At 34.2% G+C, this 19,022-nt stretch overlaps 1 protein-coding gene across 6 annotated transcripts in view; it reads left to right on the top strand.

The window, feature by feature from the left end:
- ATAD2B (ATPase family AAA domain containing 2B) overlaps positions 1-19,022 on the top strand; it is a 196,505-nt gene that overhangs the window by 124,160 nt on the left and 53,323 nt on the right. For 4 of the 6 annotated variants that reach the window (XM_019021380.4, XM_055377524.2, XM_063696033.1 and 1 more), the window contains 3 exons: positions 4,550-4,735; positions 14,236-14,371; positions 16,658-16,854. In XM_019021380.4, the coding sequence (XP_018876925.1) occupies positions 4,550-4,735; positions 14,236-14,371; positions 16,658-16,854 (519 nt within the window). The remainder of the gene's footprint in view (positions 1-4,549; positions 4,736-14,235; positions 14,372-16,657; positions 16,855-19,022) is intronic. The other 2 variants (XM_063696032.1, XM_055377525.2) reach the window with 1 other exon arrangement.

Consider the following 19,022-nt stretch of genomic DNA (forward strand, 5'->3'; position numbering starts at 1 on the left):
CTTTCCCCAGAAAGAAATTGTTATCTGGAATTTCACAGGGGAAATTCTTTTTGGTTGAATAGCATGAAGGTATTAATAATGTACTTACCTGTGTGTATACTTCGGTTGCTCTTGTGTTTGTGCTTATAGATTTCTGGATTTCTCTGTAGCAGTCTGTGTATATTTTGGATGCTTTTGTGTTTGCTCACATGGATATCTGACTTTTTCCATAGCAACACTTCTTAAATTTTTTTTTTTTTTTTTGAGTTGTAGACAAGTTAAATTATCCTGACCTGGAGTGTGTCACATTTACTGAAATTCTTGAAGTCCTTAGGGAATGAAAATATTAGAAAAAGAATTTAAGTGATTTAATTTTCATAAAATGCTAATTTGTGTTACTACCATAGTTCAGAAACTAGTACAGGTGTGTTTTATAACAGGCTGATTTTATGTGCATGTAAAGAAATTTGTACCTTATTTATTGAATCCTGAATCTTTAGAATCCAGACAGTGCCTTCTTTTCACAAGAGATTCTCAATAAATCTTACATGAAGGGAATATAAATAGAGAAAAGGGATAAAAATGGAATAAAGCCACCAGCAATGCACAGATATTATTTATTTTAATAATTTCTGATAGCATGGCACAAAGAATTAAACTTATTTATTAGTGCCTTTTAATTTTTATAAATATTGAGGATGTTTTAGCTCCTAACATTTTTCTTTTACCTGTGCTTTATAATTTTAATATATTTATAATACTATTAAGTGATTGAGACAAGTTCTGGAAGTTTCTTGATGACATAAAGTTGTTTCCCTCTTTTCTATATTGCCCTCTTTAGGCAAGTAAAAGTGATACTGGCTTTGAGCTTTCTGCTTCATTCACATTTGGGTTTAAAATTTTTCTAGTTTTCACTTTCTAAAGGAAATGGCTTGTTCTGGGCCTATAAATTCTTAGTTTAAAAATACACTAGATTTTCATGGATGGAACATTTTAATTTCATGGCTAAAATGCTGACTTCAAAGTTTAGCTTCTGAGATGATTAGAACTCTTGTAACTGTAAGTGCAAGAATTATATCATGAGTGCTTCCTTGGATGGATACTTCTAACTTCAATGGCCTGATTTTTGCCTTTAATATCTTTAATATTTAGAGGAAGTAGTTTGTGATTTTTTTTAAATAAAGAAAGTTTTAAAAAATTAGTTATCTAAGGTCCTTATGATGTCTGTGGCAAGAAGGAGGTCAGAAGGAAATGGAGTATAATGTTGTAATAAAGAATCAAAATGAACAGTTCACATATGCTGGTATTTGTTTTACTTGTGCAAGAGTGCTGGTCATGTCAGAGGTATTTTGAAACGGTTGGTTCAGTAATTTGGCCTACTGTCTTTTTTTTTTTCTATAACAGTTTTTCTGTTTTCTACTACACCTTGCACATCCACCAATCCAAGACACCCTATAGGTGAGTATTTTTCTAGTTCTCAAATGGCATCACTTGTTCCCAAGCCAGTTGCCGCTTCATTGAAACTAGGCTATATTTTTCTACTCTGAATTATCTGGTATTTGATTTCACAGAGTGTATTTTACTCCACGCTTTAAAAGTTACCAGCAAACTGCTGAAGAGCTGTTTTTATATTACAGAAAAAAATCATAATAGTATTAAACTTTTTTTTTCCTGTTGCTTAAACTATAAGAATTTTTAAATGCTGTTCTCAAACTCTGTTCTTTTTGAATTTTTATTACAAAATGGGAATTAGAACAGACTGGTTATAAATCTAAAGAAAATATAAAAGTTTATTTTAATATTCTGAGATAACATAGAATAAGGAATTTAAAAGAAAGCTTGTTTTAGTAGTGCTTTTTAGTTTTTCTAGAAATTAAGGATGGTTTTCCTCTAAAGACTTAGGAGAAAAATTACAAAAATATTTCATAGATGTTGGTATTTCATGTAGTTAGGTTAATTCTCAATTCATGTAATTATACACTCGTAGATTAGAAAGGCGAAGCTTTTTATTTTTCCATGTTCATCTTAGACTTGCCTGATTTTTTTCCCCAATAGGTTTTCAAATATAATTTTTTTTTTAATCTAGAAGGACATTTTCCTAAAGACTTTGGAAGTAAAAAGCTTCGAGATTTTTTTTTAATTGGATCACTAGGATATCATGTTCAATTTGTTAATTTTGAGAAGATGAGATGAAAATAAGGAATTTTTTGGAAATGTGGACAAATTTCTAAATTTTTTAATGGGGTCAATACAACATCATGTTCAATTTGAGTTCAATATCATGTTAATTTTGAGACAATTGGAGGAAAAAAAGAAACAGAAAAAAACAAACCTCAACTCTTAGAGCTGGTGATGATTGTATGTAGTTCACCCTTGCAAATACAGTTAAGACACCTGTAGTTAACTTCTGACTCTGTCAAATTGTTATCACTTAACCTTCTGTTGCTTTGCTCATCCTCTTTGATACTTGTTAATGGCTAGATGTTCTCAACACATGTTCCTGGAAAATCTAACCTAGAAGTACTAGAATGAAAGGCAAAATTTCATTTTTTTAAAGGCATGTTTTCCTATCTCTCTCATACCCTGGGCATGTATGTGGTAGCTTGCATGGCTGAATTAAGTGATTGGCTTTGTGAGGTTTCTTAGTAACCTATAGCTGGTTAGTCTTTCATGTGATCACCTTTGTTTCCTTGCTGACTCTTTCTCGTTTTACCAGCACAGAGTGGGGAACTGGAAAGTGACAAAAGGCGTTGGTCACTGTCTTCCACGTAACCATGCCTGATTTGGGTGGCATGTAATTTTTTTTTTTTTTAAATAAGTGCCTCAGTTGCCTTTGTGCTTCTGCATGGTTCTTTCCTTTTGCCAATATTTATGCTTGTTTTTCTCTTATGAATTTTCTACAAGAACTTTGGAAAAAAATAATCCTTGGATTTCCAAGATCCAGGATAGGAGGGTACGTGTTTGCAGAAAAGGTCAAAATTTGAGAGTCCTGAAGGAGTTGTACTGTACAACTGTTCTGGATTGGTGGATATGCAAATATTAAGGAAGGGAAGGAGCAAATATTACTTTTGATGTGAGTGATCATAACATCTACATTTTTTCCAATTATTATTTGAGCTTCTTTCATCTGGTTTATTATTGAATTGGCAGTACCTTTTATTTTACACAGAAGGTTGAAAGCTGTATAAAATACACTATTTAAAAAATGTATGCAAGTGGTAAGCTTACTCATTAAAGAAAAATAATACTTGATTCTTAGGATAGTTTCCGATAATCCCAATCATTTTAAATATTAAATTCTTCTTTTTTTTTTTTTTTTTTTTTGAGATGGAGTCTCACTGTCTCCCAGGCTGGAGTATAGTGGTGTGATCTCGGCTCGCCGCAACCTCCACCTCCCGGGTTCAAGTGATTCTCCTGCCTCAGTCTCCTGAGTAGCTGGGACTACAGGCGTGTGCCACCACACCTGGCTAATTTTTGGATTTTTAGTAGAGGTGGAATTTCACCATGTTGGACAGGCTGGTCTTGAACTCCTGACCTCAAGTGATATGCCTGTCTCAGCCTCCCAAAGCTGGGATTACAGGCGTGAGCCACCGTACCCAGCTAAATTCTTATTTCTATATCTTGTATATTACATAGGCTAATTGAAATGTGTTAAAAATAAGGGAAAATAAGTAGAGCATTTTAGGAATAGAATTCTCAAAATGGAAGAAAGATTTTTATAACTAAACTTGTTAAAGATAATGAGAAATGTCCTATTAACATGTCAGAATTTGTTGGTGGGATATTAAACTGTTGACTTAATAAGTAAGGGACATTAATTCAGCTTGGCAGCTTACTAATAGCCAACCTGGTCCCTATTGGTGTGTGTTGGCAGAGCGTGATTGAAACTATGGTTAAGACTTTTTAACACCTGGGGAAAAATTCATTCTGTATTTTCTGACAATGGAAGTGTCTCAGAGCTCTTTGCTATCATTTGCTCTTTAGATAAGTTAGAGTATTTTGTGACTATTTTATAAAATATTGAACTAAGATAATGGGAGGAGGTGAATGACTGTTTCAGCAAGTAGTTCATTAATTTTAAGCTCTAGGGTGGTACATCTTGGTTAAAATGATTATATATTGTATGATTTTAGTCAAGGTGCTCAAAAATGTAAACTATGTTGTTGTTCTTTTTGTAAAATTTACTGATATCACATGAGTGCCATAGGTGTATGTTTATCTCTTTATTTGCAGCATATTTTACAGTGGTGTTTTGCTTTATTATCTTTACATGCTAGATAAGTGGAGCAATTTGATACCTTCCACTGTTAATATATACTGAACAGGAATAATTAAAGGGCAAAACATACTTTTTTTTTGATAGGGCAAAACATACTTTTTTTTTTTTTTTGGTGGGGCAAGGGTAGATTGAAGCTGTGTAAGGTTTGTGTATCATATCTTGAACTTAAGTTTTGAAGCTGAAACTAATGACCATAATAGGCCTGACATATTTCATGTATTTGGAGATTACTGGGTAGACTTTAGAATAATCAATTTGAGTTGTTTAGTGTTGGTTTTTTTCCTTAATTAGATTTTTCGTGAAGCTCGAAGAACAGTACCTAGTATTGTTTACATGCCTCACATTGGGGATTGGTGGGAAGCTGTCAGTGAAACTGTGAGAGCAACTTTTCTGACATTGCTACAAGATATACCATCATTTTCACCTATATTTTTATTGTCTACCTCTGAAACCATGTACAGTGAACTGCCTGAAGAGGTAAGAACTGATTAAATATTTATCTTTCCTTATTATATTGTTCTAAAATAGTTGACTCTGTAAATTGGACACCTTTTAATTATTATAAAATTAATACTGCCAGGGTTTATATCCTGGGTGTAACTGCCTATTAGCTGTATGATGTAGGTAAGTTATTTAAGTTTTAGTTTCTTTTTTGGTATAGTGGTATTCCACAGTGTTGTTATAAAGATTGAGATAATTTATGCTTAGAACAAAACCTGACTTATATATATGCAGATTCAGCATCTCTAATTCAAAAATTCAAAACCTGAAACTTTGAGTGCTGACATGAAGCCACTAGTGGAAAATTTGACACCTCACGTGATGGGTTGCAGTCAAAACTTTGTTTCATGCACAAAATTATTAAAAACATTGTATAAAGTTACCTTCAGGTTATGTGTATAAGGTTTTTATAAAACTTAAATGAATTTTGTTTAGACTTGGGTCCCATCCCCAAGATAATCTCGTTATGTATATATGCACATATTTTAAAATCTGAAAAGGTTTGAAATCTGAAACACATCTGGTCTCAGGCATTTTGGAAAAGGGATACTCAGCTTTCTAAGAAAATTGTGGCTATATCACTATCAGTTATATCCTTTTCATCCTTATCATCTGTGAGGTCATTTGATGAGATTTGACCTTTCAGCCCTTTCATTGATAGCACCATGTTAACTTGAATGTTATTACTAATACACGTATTTTTCAAATCTGAAGTCTAACTTTGAATTCAGATCTAAGGTAAAATCATAGTTGATTCAGAAAAAAAATAGTAGATCATCTTACTTGAGTGAAATTGGTTTTTTAAAAATTGTTTTAATACCCCGAGCTTACTAGGTCTTGAAATAGTCTCCTTTAGAAATGCTTAGAAATATTTTCCCCAGGAGACAAAGTAGGAATGATGTTTATATGAAAGATTTACATGTTTTAAGTGCTATAATACAAATCTTGATTATGTAGAATTTTCTGGTTAAAGTGTTTGTTTACTGAGTTCTTTTGTGTTTCAGCTTTCATTAGTTATCTTGCTAAAATAGATTTGTATACTTTACTGCTTTTTGTAAGGAAAATATATTAAATGTAGAGTAATTCATTTTTGATTATTCAATATCTGATAGTATAGGAAGATCACTAATCAAAATGTTTATCATAGAGGCTAATAAAGTTTAATAGAATGCTTTATGTAGCAAGAGTTAGAAAAACCAGGGTATTGACTTACTAGTCTTTTGATCTTAGATAAATACTTGAACGTATAATTGCTTCATTTTCATCTATAACATGTGGATAATAACAGACAGGGTCATTGGTGTGAGACAGTATACGTGAATTTCTTTTGAAACCATGGAGCTATTAAATGTTTGGTATTAGTATTATAAAGTAGGAATGCAGCTGAAGTTGATTTAGAGGAATGGACTGAACCTGGATATAACCTAGGAGCCACTTTACAAGTTAGATCCTCTTTATCAGTTTTATTCTAATTTTATAAAAAGAAAGAGAAGAGTTAAAATGTGGGATAAATGAGGGTTCTAGTTCTAGTTGGGAATATATAGGGAATATTCCTTGAAAATTTCCCTCTATATTGTTTGAAAAATTTCTGAATAAAAGTTTGATGAGCCTAACTTCTTGATAAGCAGTTTTTATTTTGCCTACTTCTGTTGCCCATATGCATATGTAATTTTACTGTTGGTTTAGTATTTTAAAGCTAACATTATATCATGTACATTTCCAATGTTATACTGTTGTCATAACTTTTAATGGATTCAGAAAGCCTACTGACTAGTAAACTTTTTCAGTATTTATTTACCAATACCCATAATTACTATCTAAAATATTAAAAATTTGCCAGCATTGAATTCTGAAATTTCACCTCCTTTCCCTCTCACTTTTGTCTTTATAAGTAGTTTTTAAAGCTATCGTGGATATCGTATTTGTGGGCTGAAGATTATGGGAATTCTCTTTTGATTATATAACATGTTTTATACTAATAGTTTGTAGGAAATTCTCCTCTGTTCCCAAGTCTTAACATTTTATTTTATTTGTTTACTTACTTTTGTAGAGACGAAGTCTCATTATGTTGCCCAGGCTGGTCTTGACTCCTGGTCTCAAGTGATCCTCCTGCCTCAGCCTCCCAAAATGCTGGGATTATAGGTGTGAGCCACCATGTCCAGCTAAGCCTTACAATTTAATTTCAGGTCTACCATTAGAATGCTTGCTTTCTTTTTTCTTTTTTCTTTTTTTTTTTTGAGATGGAGTCTCACTCAGCCACCCAGGCTGGAGTGTAGTGACGTGATCTTGGCTCACTGCAACCACCATCTCCCAGGTTCAAGTGATTCTCCCGTCTCAGCCTCCCGAGTAGCTGGGATTACAGACACCTGCCATCATGCCCAGCTAATTTTTGTATTTTAGTAGAGACGGGGTTTCACCATGTTGGCCAGGCTGGTCTTGAACTCCTGACCTCAGGTGATCTCCCACCTCGGCCTCCCAAAGTGCTAGGATTACAGGGGTGAGCCACTGCGCCTAGCCTGCTTGCTTTCTTTAGGTCACAAACTAAGATAGTAATCTCTAATATTTAGCACATATTGATAAATATTTGGTGAATGAATGAGTAGCACAGAGAGTTGTAGACCAAGTAGCTGTAGGTTAGCAAGTTGCCAGATCTATGGAAGAAGTGAAGTAGAGAGTGGGCAGTACAAAACCAATTCTCAGAGAAAAAAATGGCCTATTACTACAGTTGTACTACTGTACTCCAGCCTGGGCAACAGAGTGAGGCCCTGTCTCAAAAATAAAAGAGAAAATTTAATGTCATGAAAATATGTTTAAATGTATTGTTTTAAAAAATGCAGGTAATAAATCAATGTGTATGGTGTTTATAAAGATATAACTGGAAGGATATACACAGAAATGTTAATAGTAATTATCTGTGGATAAAAAGGTTATAGTCATTTTAGTTTTTTATTGTCTTTATTTTCTATATCTTCCATAATAAATAACTATCATTATAATCAGAAAATAAACCTCATTATTCACAGAGGAAGGAGAAAGGAAGTTTCCCTGCTCTATTTTTAAAATAGAAGAAAACCCCAAAATAATTAGTCCTTCCATGATTAGTGTCTTATTAGTGGGACAAAATGACAAGTTCATCTTTTAGAACTTCTTTAACATTCTCTTGTGTCTCTTTGTATGTATCCCTCTCTTGTAGTTCAATAGTCCCCACGATAAGTTTGTACTTGTGCATTGGGATACTGGGGAAAACATTAGCATTTCTGTTCATTTTTATTTTTCATATTAAATATTTCATGCATATATGGTTTATAATAAAGCTATAAACCATATATACATGAAATATACTGTACTATTAAATATACTATTTTGGTAATAGTATATTTAATAGTAGTATAGCAAAACAGTATATTTAATAGTACAGTATATTTCGTGTGTATATGGTTTATAATATATTATTTCCAAATAGTATATTAGCAAAATAGTATATTTAAATAAATATGCATATAGTAATGAGAATATTTTCAGATTTTTTACTGATGAGGTGTTTGATCAAAAAAGTTTGGAAATCATTGCACCAGACCAGCTGTTATCAAAGTGTGGTCCAAGGACCCCTGAGGAGCCCCCAAGACTTTTTCAGGGGATTATCAAGTTTCATTTCCAACTACATATCTGCTGAGTCTGGGTTTTCATTATATACTTCAGTCAAATAACATATTCTAACAGATTGAATACAGAAGCAGAAATGAGAATCCAGTGGTCTTCCATTAAGCCAGACACAAAAGAGAATTGAAAACATTTAAAACAGTGCTGGCTGGATGTGGTGGCCCATGCCTGTAATCCCAGCACTTTGAGAGGCTGAGGCAAGCGGATCACTTGAGCTTAGGAGTACGAGACCAGCCTAGGCAACATGGCATAACACCATCTCTACAAAAAATACAAAAATTAGCCGGGTATGATGGCGCGTGCCTGTAGTCCCAGCTATTCAGAAGGCTGAGGTGGGAGGATCGCTTAAGCCTGGGAGGTGGATGCAGTGAGCCAATATCGTGTCACTGCACTCCACCCTGGGTGACAGAGTGAGACGCTGTCTCAAAAAAAAAAGATAAAACAGTGCCACTTTTCTCGCTAAATTTGGTTTTATGTGTTTTATGTTCTTTCTATATTTTGGAAAAATATATTTTTCAAAAGAATATATGTTTTATTCTTTTAATGTTAGTGTTAATATCTAATGGGTTTATTTAAAATCTGTAAATATTGATGCATATAGCTCACATACATAAAAGCTTTTTTGGGGTTCTGAGACCAAAAAGTTTGTGCACCTCTGGTCTCTAGACCACTAGCACTTTCAGGTGTTACTGGCCATCATTTCTCCCATTCCTAGCACAGTGCTAACACATTGGAATTACTCTGTAAAAGTTTGCTGCATGAAAAAAGGAACTAACAGTTGAATTATCACATAGGATTTAAGTAACCCTTGCCCAGCCTCACTCGCTTTCTGCATAATTCTTTCTTTTAAAATATTTTTTCTTTAAATTTTTGACCACTTGAGAACCATGCAGAATTGTAGTGTAAGTAAATTTACTTTTATAAACCCTTTCTGAAGATACTTGGAGAATTTTATTTGAGATATATGGGAATTGCAAGGTATTTATGGAGAATTAGAGAAGAGAGTTAATTTAAGGTTGAGCACAGAAAAAAGACTCTTAAGGGAGGAAGCAAATAAAGTAGAGATATTTGTAGGAAGGAATGTAAACCTTGGCCAGAATTGTATTTCTGTTTCTGAAGACATTCACAGTATCTGCTTTGTTATTAAATTATTATGAGCAGGTTTAAGATTATATAATTCAGTATATTGGAAATGAATTTTAAAGAAATATTCCTCAGCTATGCTGATGAAAGTAAGATTACATATAGCATTTTGTCATCTTAAATGTTTCATGTCATTGTCTCTCTAGGTTTATGGTAGGACCTGGGAGGGGAAAATCAGTAACTTCAATTAGAAAAATCAAGTAAGGGCATTGAAAACTCAGATTAATGATCATAAGATACAAGGGAACTGTTTTAATATTAATATTTTGGCAATAAAACAATTACGTGATTCTTAAAATTTAAGAGGAAGGAAATCTTCTCAAGTTTTTTTTTTTTTTTTTTTTTTTTTTTGAGACAGAGTCTCGCCCTGTTGCCCAGGCTGGAGTGCAGTGGCACAATCTCGGCTCACTGCAAGCTCTGCCTCCCGGGTTCACTCCATTCTTCTGCCTAAGCCTCCTGGAGTAGCTGGGACTAAAGGCGCCTGCCACCACGCCCAGCTAATTTTTTGTATTTTTAGTAGAGAAGGGATTTCACTGTGTTAGCCAGGATGGTCTTGATCTCCTGACCTCGTGATCCGCCCACTTCGGCCTCCCAAAGTGTTGGGATTACAGGTGTGAGCCACCGTGCCCGGCCACAAGTCTTTTTCCCTAAGTGAAGTAGGATAGTAGGTAAACATAGTTACTATTTTGAGATATGTAAACTATTTCTATTTTTATTTAATGGGTTGATATCCTATTTTGTTTTGAGCAAAGCAAATTTTATTTATGAAAGCTTTCTTAGGTTTATTTCTGACCTCTTTTTCATACCTTTTGTTATTGAGATCTTAAGTTCTTTTTTTTTTTTTTAGATCTTAAGTTCTTAACCATTAATTTTTCTTATTACAAAGGTTGCAGGAACCCTACCTTCAAAACTGGGGACTAACAATTCTAAGGAATGTGTTAATAAATTAGATAAAACAAAAAGATTGGCCAGGTGCTATAGCTCATGCCTGTAATCCCAGCACTTTGGGAGGCTGAGGCTGGTGGATCACGAGGTCAGGAGATCGAGACCATCCTGGCCAACGTGGTGAAACCCCGTCTCTATTAAAAATACAAAAATTAGGCTGGGCGTGGTGGCACGCTACTTGGGAGACTGAGGCAGGAGAATGGCGTGAACCCAGGAGGCGGAGCTTGCAGTGAGCCGAGATTGCACCACTGCACTCCAGCCTGGGCGACAGAGCAAGACTCCGTCTCAAAAAAAAAAAAAAAAAAAAAAAGATGGCTGTTATTAAAAAAAACAGAAATTAACAAATGTTGATGAGGGTGTGGAAAAAGGAGAACCTTTTTGCATTGCTGGTGGGAATGTAAAATTGTATAGCCACTGTGGAAAACAGTATGAGATTATCTTAAATATATAATTGCCATATGATCCAGCAAATCAAGTTCTAGGTACTTACTCAAAAGAATTGAAAGCAGGGACTTGAACAGGTATTTGCACACCCATGTTCACAACAGCATCATTCACAGTAACCAAAAGGTGGAAACATCCTCAGTGTCCATTGATAGTTGAAAGGATAAACAAAATGTAGCATATACAATGGAACATTATTTAGCCTTAAAAAGGAGAAAATTTTGATGCATGTTGTAACATGGTTGAAGCTTGAAGACATTATGCTAACTTAGTCATAGGACAAATTTTGTATAATTCCTTTTATATGAGGTTCCTTAGAGTATATGTAAATGGATGATAAGTGTATGAAAAGATGCTCATTATCAGTCATTCAGGAATGAAATACCACTGCAACCCACTAAAATATAGGTTGGGCAAGAGTTATTGCGTTTTTTGCCATTGAAAGCTGCAAAAAAAACAAAAGTGCTTTTGCACCAACCTAATAGCTGTAATCAAAAATACAGAATACCAAGTATTGGCAAGGATATAGAAACTGGAGTCCTTATATACTGCTGGTGGGATTGTAAAATGGTGCAGCCACTTTCCAAAGTTAAACATAAATTTATGGTATGACTCAGCAAGTCCACTCCTAGTTATCTACACAAAAGAAATGAAAACATACTTTCACAGAAAGACATTTGTATGGGAATGTTTCTAGTTGTTGTACTCATACTAGCAAAAAGTGGAAACAATCCAAATGTTCCTTAATTGGTGAATGGCTAAACAAAATGTGATGAAATACTTTTCAGCAATAAATGGAATGAAATACTAATACATACTACAACTTGGAAAAACCTGAAGTATTAAGTGACAGAAGCCAGGCATAAAAGACTGTCAGTTGTATGATACGAAATGTCTAGAAGAGGCAATTCTCTAGAGACAGAAAGCATTATCAGTGGTTGTTAGACTGGGACATGGGAGTGGGAGTGGGGATTGACTGCAGATAGGCATGAGGAAACTTTTTGGGGTAATGGAAATGTTCTAAAACGTGCTTGTGATGGCTACACAGCTGTAAAAATTTACTGAACATTATTGAACTGTTTTTTCAGAAATATTGGAAGGTGTGCCTAAGTGCATCTGGGAAAGTTAGGGAAGGCATCACACAGAAAGCATCAGCTTGAGTGGTGCATTAAAGAAGGGGTCAGGAATGAGTGAATACTATGTATCACAACCAGTGTGAACCAATGTTAAACAGAGCATGATTTGTTCTGGGAATTATGGAAGGCTTGTCTTTGGTACACCATGAAGTTTGAGGCTAGGACTGTCAGAAGATAAAGTTAGGAGTGAACTTAGAGAAGTATAATTTATCCCACTTATAAAATGTTGGATTCTAAGGTGTTGGTAGTAACCTGGTAAGAATATCCATGGATTATTGTAGGCCTGTTCTTGGTATGCTTTTGTATTCATAAAGTGTTAACATAGTATTGAAAATTATCAGAGAAAATAGTTAAAATGAAATGTTTTGCCATTCTTGAACGAAATCGTGGTACGTACAGGATATTAAAGTTCTACTTATTTTTCAAGACCCAATTGATGTAAGTGATTTCTGGTACATCTTACCTAGTGTCTTTTCACCCCTTGCAAGGTCTCTGCTCTGTTTTGCTACCTCTGTTACGGTACTCCCAGCATAGTATCATAATGCTTTTCTTCTGAGACTCTAAAATCTTTGACAGCAGAGAACAAAGACATTTTCTTCAGTTTTATAACTGCAGTGTCTGGCATGATGTTTGACATAACAAAGCATATTCAGTAGTAAATTTACTTCCAGAACTTTCAAAGAAAGGCCATCAAAGCATAGATTAAAGGGTTGGAGGGAACTGTGCATGAAGGTAGTCTACAAAAGCACTGGAACGACACAAGGTGAAATTTTATAAACTTTTAAATGATTTGACTTTAGGTTGAGATAAATAATTCCCCATCCAGTTTTTGAATTCTGATGTTTACCTTTCATTGTTTCTTCTTCTCTTAGAATTTCAGAGCTGGAAAAGGCATTGAGAGTTTATATAATTTAGTCTTCTTTATTCACTTTATTACCTTAAGCCAATTACTTAAATCTTTCTAAGCCCCAATTTCCCCATCTGTAAAATGAGGAAATAATACTTACCTCATTGTTATAAAGGTAGAATGATATCATATTTATGGAATTTTTAAGGGTTCATTTCATAGGTTTAATCCAGTAAGTGGTTAGAAATGACAAACTGAATGAATTATTCAAATTTTACCACAAATGTGTGGCTAAATTTGGGCAGGAATATGATGTCTTTGATTCTAATCCATATTTTCACAGTGTCATGGTTGGTCTATCTTTCCATACTAGTGACTTTCTCCCTTTTTTTATTTGCAGTTTCCTATTTGATTTGGGCTGGGTAACAAAAATCACAAGGTTAACTCTTTCAGTACATACTTATTAGGCATTGCTAAATACCAGGCACTGGGATAGGTGTAGAAAAATAGATGAATAAGAAGTGGCCTCTGTTCTCAGGGAGTTTGGTGTCTAGAAGGTGGAAGGTAGACGTTCTAGAAAAACCATAAAAATTAAATACAGTGTTTAATGCCATAGTAGACAAATTTGGATGAGGTAAAGAGCATTTAAACAGCATATCTTGGAAGGTGGACACCTGGGGTCAAAGTCTGAGTAGGTAAACAGAAGAGGTGAGTAATCACCAAGTGGATGGAGCTGAAGGATATGGGAATAATTGGCTTAATTTTTTTGGAGTGTGTCATGGAGCATAAACTAGACTAGAGGTATAGTTTATTTGCAGTGGAACCAGGATTCCAGAGATTACAGTGAAATAGACTTGGTAGGGAAAGAGCACAGTAAGGGAAGTCAATGGATAGGGAGTACAAAGAAATACGAGGATAAGAGATGGCAATGTTAACATTCTTCCAGCTGTCTATTATAGATTCGGAGTAATTACTTTTCCCCTCTTAATGTAAAAGCCTTTGAGATTGTTGCCATCTGTTACAACCAGCTATCCTTTTTGCTATTATCTGATGACTCTTACTAGATACATAGTATCATTCATTAATGACTTGGGTAACTGGACATTCTTCCATTCCTGTTTAGCCCATGCGGTTGAACCCTTCAACAGCATAGCCTAGGACTAGGTTAACTATAACCCCATGTGAATGGTCTATGAATATTGAACATGATACTGGAAGATGAAGACATTGCAATTTGGTATGATATGTAAGCTTTTAATTCTTTATATATTTAATGTCTTTGTGTGTGTGTATATGTGTAGGTTAAATGTATCTTTAGAATACAGTATGAAGAGGTCTTGTATATTCAAAGGCCTATTGAAGAAGACAGAAGAAAATTTTTTCAAGAATTGATTCTCAATCAGGCATCAATGGCTCCACCACGAAGGAAACATGCTGGTAAAGTTTGTAAAGCCTTTAGGAAAATGGGAGGGATGGAGTTAAGAAATACCCTTTCTTGGAGTCAGTTTATTTTAGCCCTTTCTTCTTGGAAGTGAGGACAGTTTGTCAGGTTCTGTTTATCTTTAGATGATGTGTGGAAGTGTCCATTGTGTTCACCTGACTTGAGATTGGGAAGTATAGCCTTGTTAAAGCTTTGCTAAACAGGACTTCTTCTTATGACTTCAACCACATCCTGTGGTAGATTTCACATTATGGGGCTCAAAAAGTCATAGAAAAAAGTCTTCAGTTCTCCTCTGTTTTAGTCACAGTAAGTACCCAGGAGTTGAACTGGCAGGTTGTGAACACCAGGTGTTGTGCTCATTACTTTTTGGGCCATGATAGATTTGATGGGCTAATAGCTGGTTAGAACATTTGCCATTTCTAGTTTATTTATTGATTGACTTTTCAAATACTTATTTAGGACCCCTTACATTTAACGTTGTATTCTAGCCATTTGAAAATCTATCCTGCCTTTGTTTTAAGTGTTAGATTTTTCTTGGGTTTGGACTCAATAATTTTGGACTCAAGAATTGAGCTTAAGAGGTACCTCAAGAATTTCTCAGATTTCAGTTCCTTGACATAGTAAGGGCTGCATTCTAAGTCATTCAAAAGAGATTTTCTTTTCCTAATCTTAAAGATGTGTAAAGGATAAGATCTACTTGCTTAATCTTTCAGCCTCTTCTAGGAAGTAGCAATCCTGTTTGGTAAAAATTTTTAAGCCTCTTTACCCTCGTTCCATCTTTTATGTTTCTTAGAGCCCTTCTTGTAGGATACTCAATACATTTCCCATCCCTGCCAAGTCCTTATTTTTCCATATTCTTTTTACTTTGTTTGTTTTTCATTGGTTATATTATGTAACATTTTAATAATTTTATTATTCTTTAGTGGCTCCTTTCCAAATTTTATTGGTGTTTTAAAAATGAACACCTGTCAAATTGCTGTAGTTATGGTTTTTTCCCTCCCAAAACCTTGGGAAATTGAATATGTAAATTATACCTTATTTATGTTTATTTTGTTGCTTCCTGTTAATCTAAATATTTCATTATGAAAATGATTTATTTCAATCTTTCGTGCTTCTAGATATATTTTAATCTCATAGATCTGAATTTTCTTTGTTTACGATTGATATAATTCTTTTTCAGTTGCTTCTGTTGACTTTCACTTTTCATCTTAGGAGCTATTTGAAAATCAGTGAAAAATTCTTAGAATTTTAATTCTGAGCTTTAGTGTGATATCAGGGGAAATCTTTTAAAATTAGAGAACGTTGTAATTAGGAAAGTTAATACTTTACCTTTTAAGAAGATTTTTTGTTTTTCTTAGGATAGATAGTGAGTACCATGGATTTTACATATGACACTTAGGACTGGTTTTCCATCTCCTTCATGACTGTGGAATTCTTTTTTTAGTTCCTTTTTTTTTTTTTTTCCCTCCCTTCCTGCAGGTGCCATTCACTATCCGTACTCTGTTGTACTCAGAATATGAGGGCAGGAGACCTGCCTAAAATCAGAATTCTTTTGGGGATAGGAAGGTTCAAATATTACTTGCCCATTATACTTTTTATGCATATAAGGTAATACCATTTTAAGAAGCAGTTTTTAAACAAGGTTGACTTAAGAAAATCAGTGTGTAATACTTTACTGGGAGTTGTGTTGAACTATTTCTCGTAAGTTATATATAAATAATATTTCAAAATCAAATTATTTTGTTTTTTAAAGGGGTCCTGTTGTGAGTTATTTTATAAAGTGAAGCTATTCCCTTTTTGTTTCTGTGCAAATTTTTACTTGCTGGATTTGCATGTTTCACACATATAGTCATGCGCTGCATAATGACGTTTTGGTCAACGATGGACTGCATATACGATGGTGGCCTCATAAAATTATAATACTGTATTTTTACTATACCTTTTCTATGTTCAGATACACAAATATGACTGTGCTACAGTTGCCTACAGTATTCAGTATAGTCACATGCTGTCCAGGTTTGTAGCCTAGGAGCAATAAGCTTTACCATATAGCCTAGGTATGTCATAGGCTATACCATCTAGGTTTGTGCAGGTGTACTCTTATGATGTTCACACAATGACAAAATTGCCTAACTGCACATTTCTTAGAATGTATCCTTGTTGTTAAGCAACACATGGCTGTATTTGTAATTCTTTTCTTTAAAGAACATTTTGAGAGAATGCCAAAAAAGGGTCCTGGCCCACGACGTTGGAATCTTAACATTTTCTTCTGTTTTCTCTAGCTCTTTGTGCTATGGAAGTGCTTCCTCTTGCACTACCTTCTCCACCTCGTCAATTATCAGAATCAGAAAAAAGTCGAATGGAGGACCAGGAGGAAAATACTTTAAGAGAGTTGCGGTTGTTTCTCAGGGATGTAACCAAGAGGCTGGCCACAGATAAACGCTTTAACATCTTCAGCAAACCGGTGGATATTGAAGAGGTCTTGTTTCAGTAGTGTGCAAACAGTGAAGTTGAACTGGCTAAAAGAAAAAAATATTGACATCTTTTTTTGGAAGGAAAAAAAAGCAAAGGCATGGATGAATATTACCCCTAGCCTATAAAATTTTAATCCATGTGATAACTACCGATGTCATCAGCAAACATCTGGTGACTTTTGGATGAAATTAGTGACCAATTTATATTGTCCTCTTAATTATTATTAACCTTTGTGGTCTCTTACTCTTCGATTTAAGAGGATTAAAAGTTGCCTTAGTCAAATATCCATACTAGATTATTTTTATTCCAGGATAAATTCTGCTGTCAAAGAGTATATTGGTATTAACCAATCAATACCAGTTAATACTGGCATTTCCCAAATTATGTATACCTCATCAAAAGAGGTCGCTAAAAACCTGAAATTTCTTTGTCTTTCATATTTTGGAAATGCCTGTGGCTGGGATGCTGTTTGAAGTTAAAACATATCCCGTGCAACTAAATTATTTTTCTTTCTAAGGATTTTCTCTGCTCCCAGTGGAAAATTTCTCACTTTATATGTGTATTATTTTGTGTGCTTGTGGGAGCATGGTTTGTGATGATGAGAAAAGAAATTTTCCATTTGGGAATCTAATACTATCAACTACATTTTTGGTTTTTGTTTTATCCTGGGATAATGTAGTGTGTGGATGAACACAATGTAATCTTTACTGGCCTCTTTCTTATAGTTCAGACTCCATGTTTGAACAGCTTTGGTGTTTTTAGTTTTTATTCATTTCTTTTTTTTAAAAAAATGAATTATGGGTGATTCAGAGTTTAATGTTGTATCCTAATTGTGAAATCTGTGCTTTTGGACCTGAGCAGATTCCTTTGAAACCATTACCTCATCTGTTACTAGGAAGAATGAGCTAGCAGTTACATTCCTCCCCCCTGGCAAGTCTGAAAATAAATACTTTCCCCCCTTTTTGGAATGAAGAGACTATCTATAATTTTATTTGTACCTTTATCCACAATACACTGTTTTTTCCATTTGATCCTCTTATCAACCTTGTAGGATCATTATTATTATTCTTACTTTGCAGTTGAGGAAACAGACTTGTTGGCAAGTGACATAGCCAAGACTTGAACGTTTTTTAAAATTCAAAGCCCACATTCATTATCATAGCTACTTTATATCTTTCCACTGGGATAACAGGACATGCCTAATTGGCTTTTTAAATTAATAAGTATCAGTTTATATTGCTGGGTCATCCCCCCCCCCCCATAGTGTTTTTAAATAATCTTAAAACTATCAGCCGATTAAAAAATTATTTTAAATAAATGTGATATGTGTGCGTGCCCTTTCTTCCACTCCCCTATTTGGTATATTTGGACTCTAACACTTCTTAAAGGATAGGGGCTTGCCCCCAACTCAACTTCCCATGCTGAGAGTAAACCAATTTTGCTTTTGCTCAGGAAAACTCTTTTCTTTCTAATCAAAGAAGATTTGTCAGATTTTCAAATGCCATCTGTAATAGTTTTATAAATGACGGTAAGGGGATAGAAAATGTTGGTCAGATAAATATTTTATTTAGGGTTGTATTTCTCTTGTTTTCTCCTTTATCTTTCTTCTTAGGTTCGTTCTGCTCTTAAGCTGAGAACATAGGAGTCTCTGGGAAGGATAGAGAGGGGAAAACAAGATAACCTAAAACAAAAGTTTTTGTTTAACTAATGAATTTAAAATGTCTGAAAACTTTATCAAATTCCAAAGCAGACTGCAGAGAAAACAAAACTTTAGAAAGTAAATGTTAAATTTAAAATTAAGCATAGAGTGGTAACATTTATAGTCTTTAATAATATACATTTTATAGTGCTTTTTAGTTTATAAAACAGTTTCCACTTATACACAGGCATTTATGTCAAATACCAGAAGCAGGAATCCAGCTAATATCTTCTGGGGTAGTTTGTTTCAGTATAACTCTGCTACCTCCCTTATAGGGAGATTGACTGGTTTTTCAGCTCCTAAAAGGTGAAAAATAAAACACACATACACTTCTACTTAATATTTTTTATAAGTAATCCTAAACATTAAAAAACATATAAATTACATATATGTGCGTGTGTGTATGAATGTGTAAATTTAAAAATAATGGTATCGATGCCATCTGAAACTTCATAGAGCAGAACTTAACCATC

The sequence above is a fragment of the Gorilla gorilla genome, chromosome 12 (genome assembly GCF_029281585.2).
Source record: "Gorilla gorilla gorilla isolate KB3781 chromosome 12, NHGRI_mGorGor1-v2.1_pri, whole genome shotgun sequence".
NCBI lineage: Eukaryota > Metazoa > Chordata > Mammalia > Primates > Hominidae > Gorilla > Gorilla gorilla.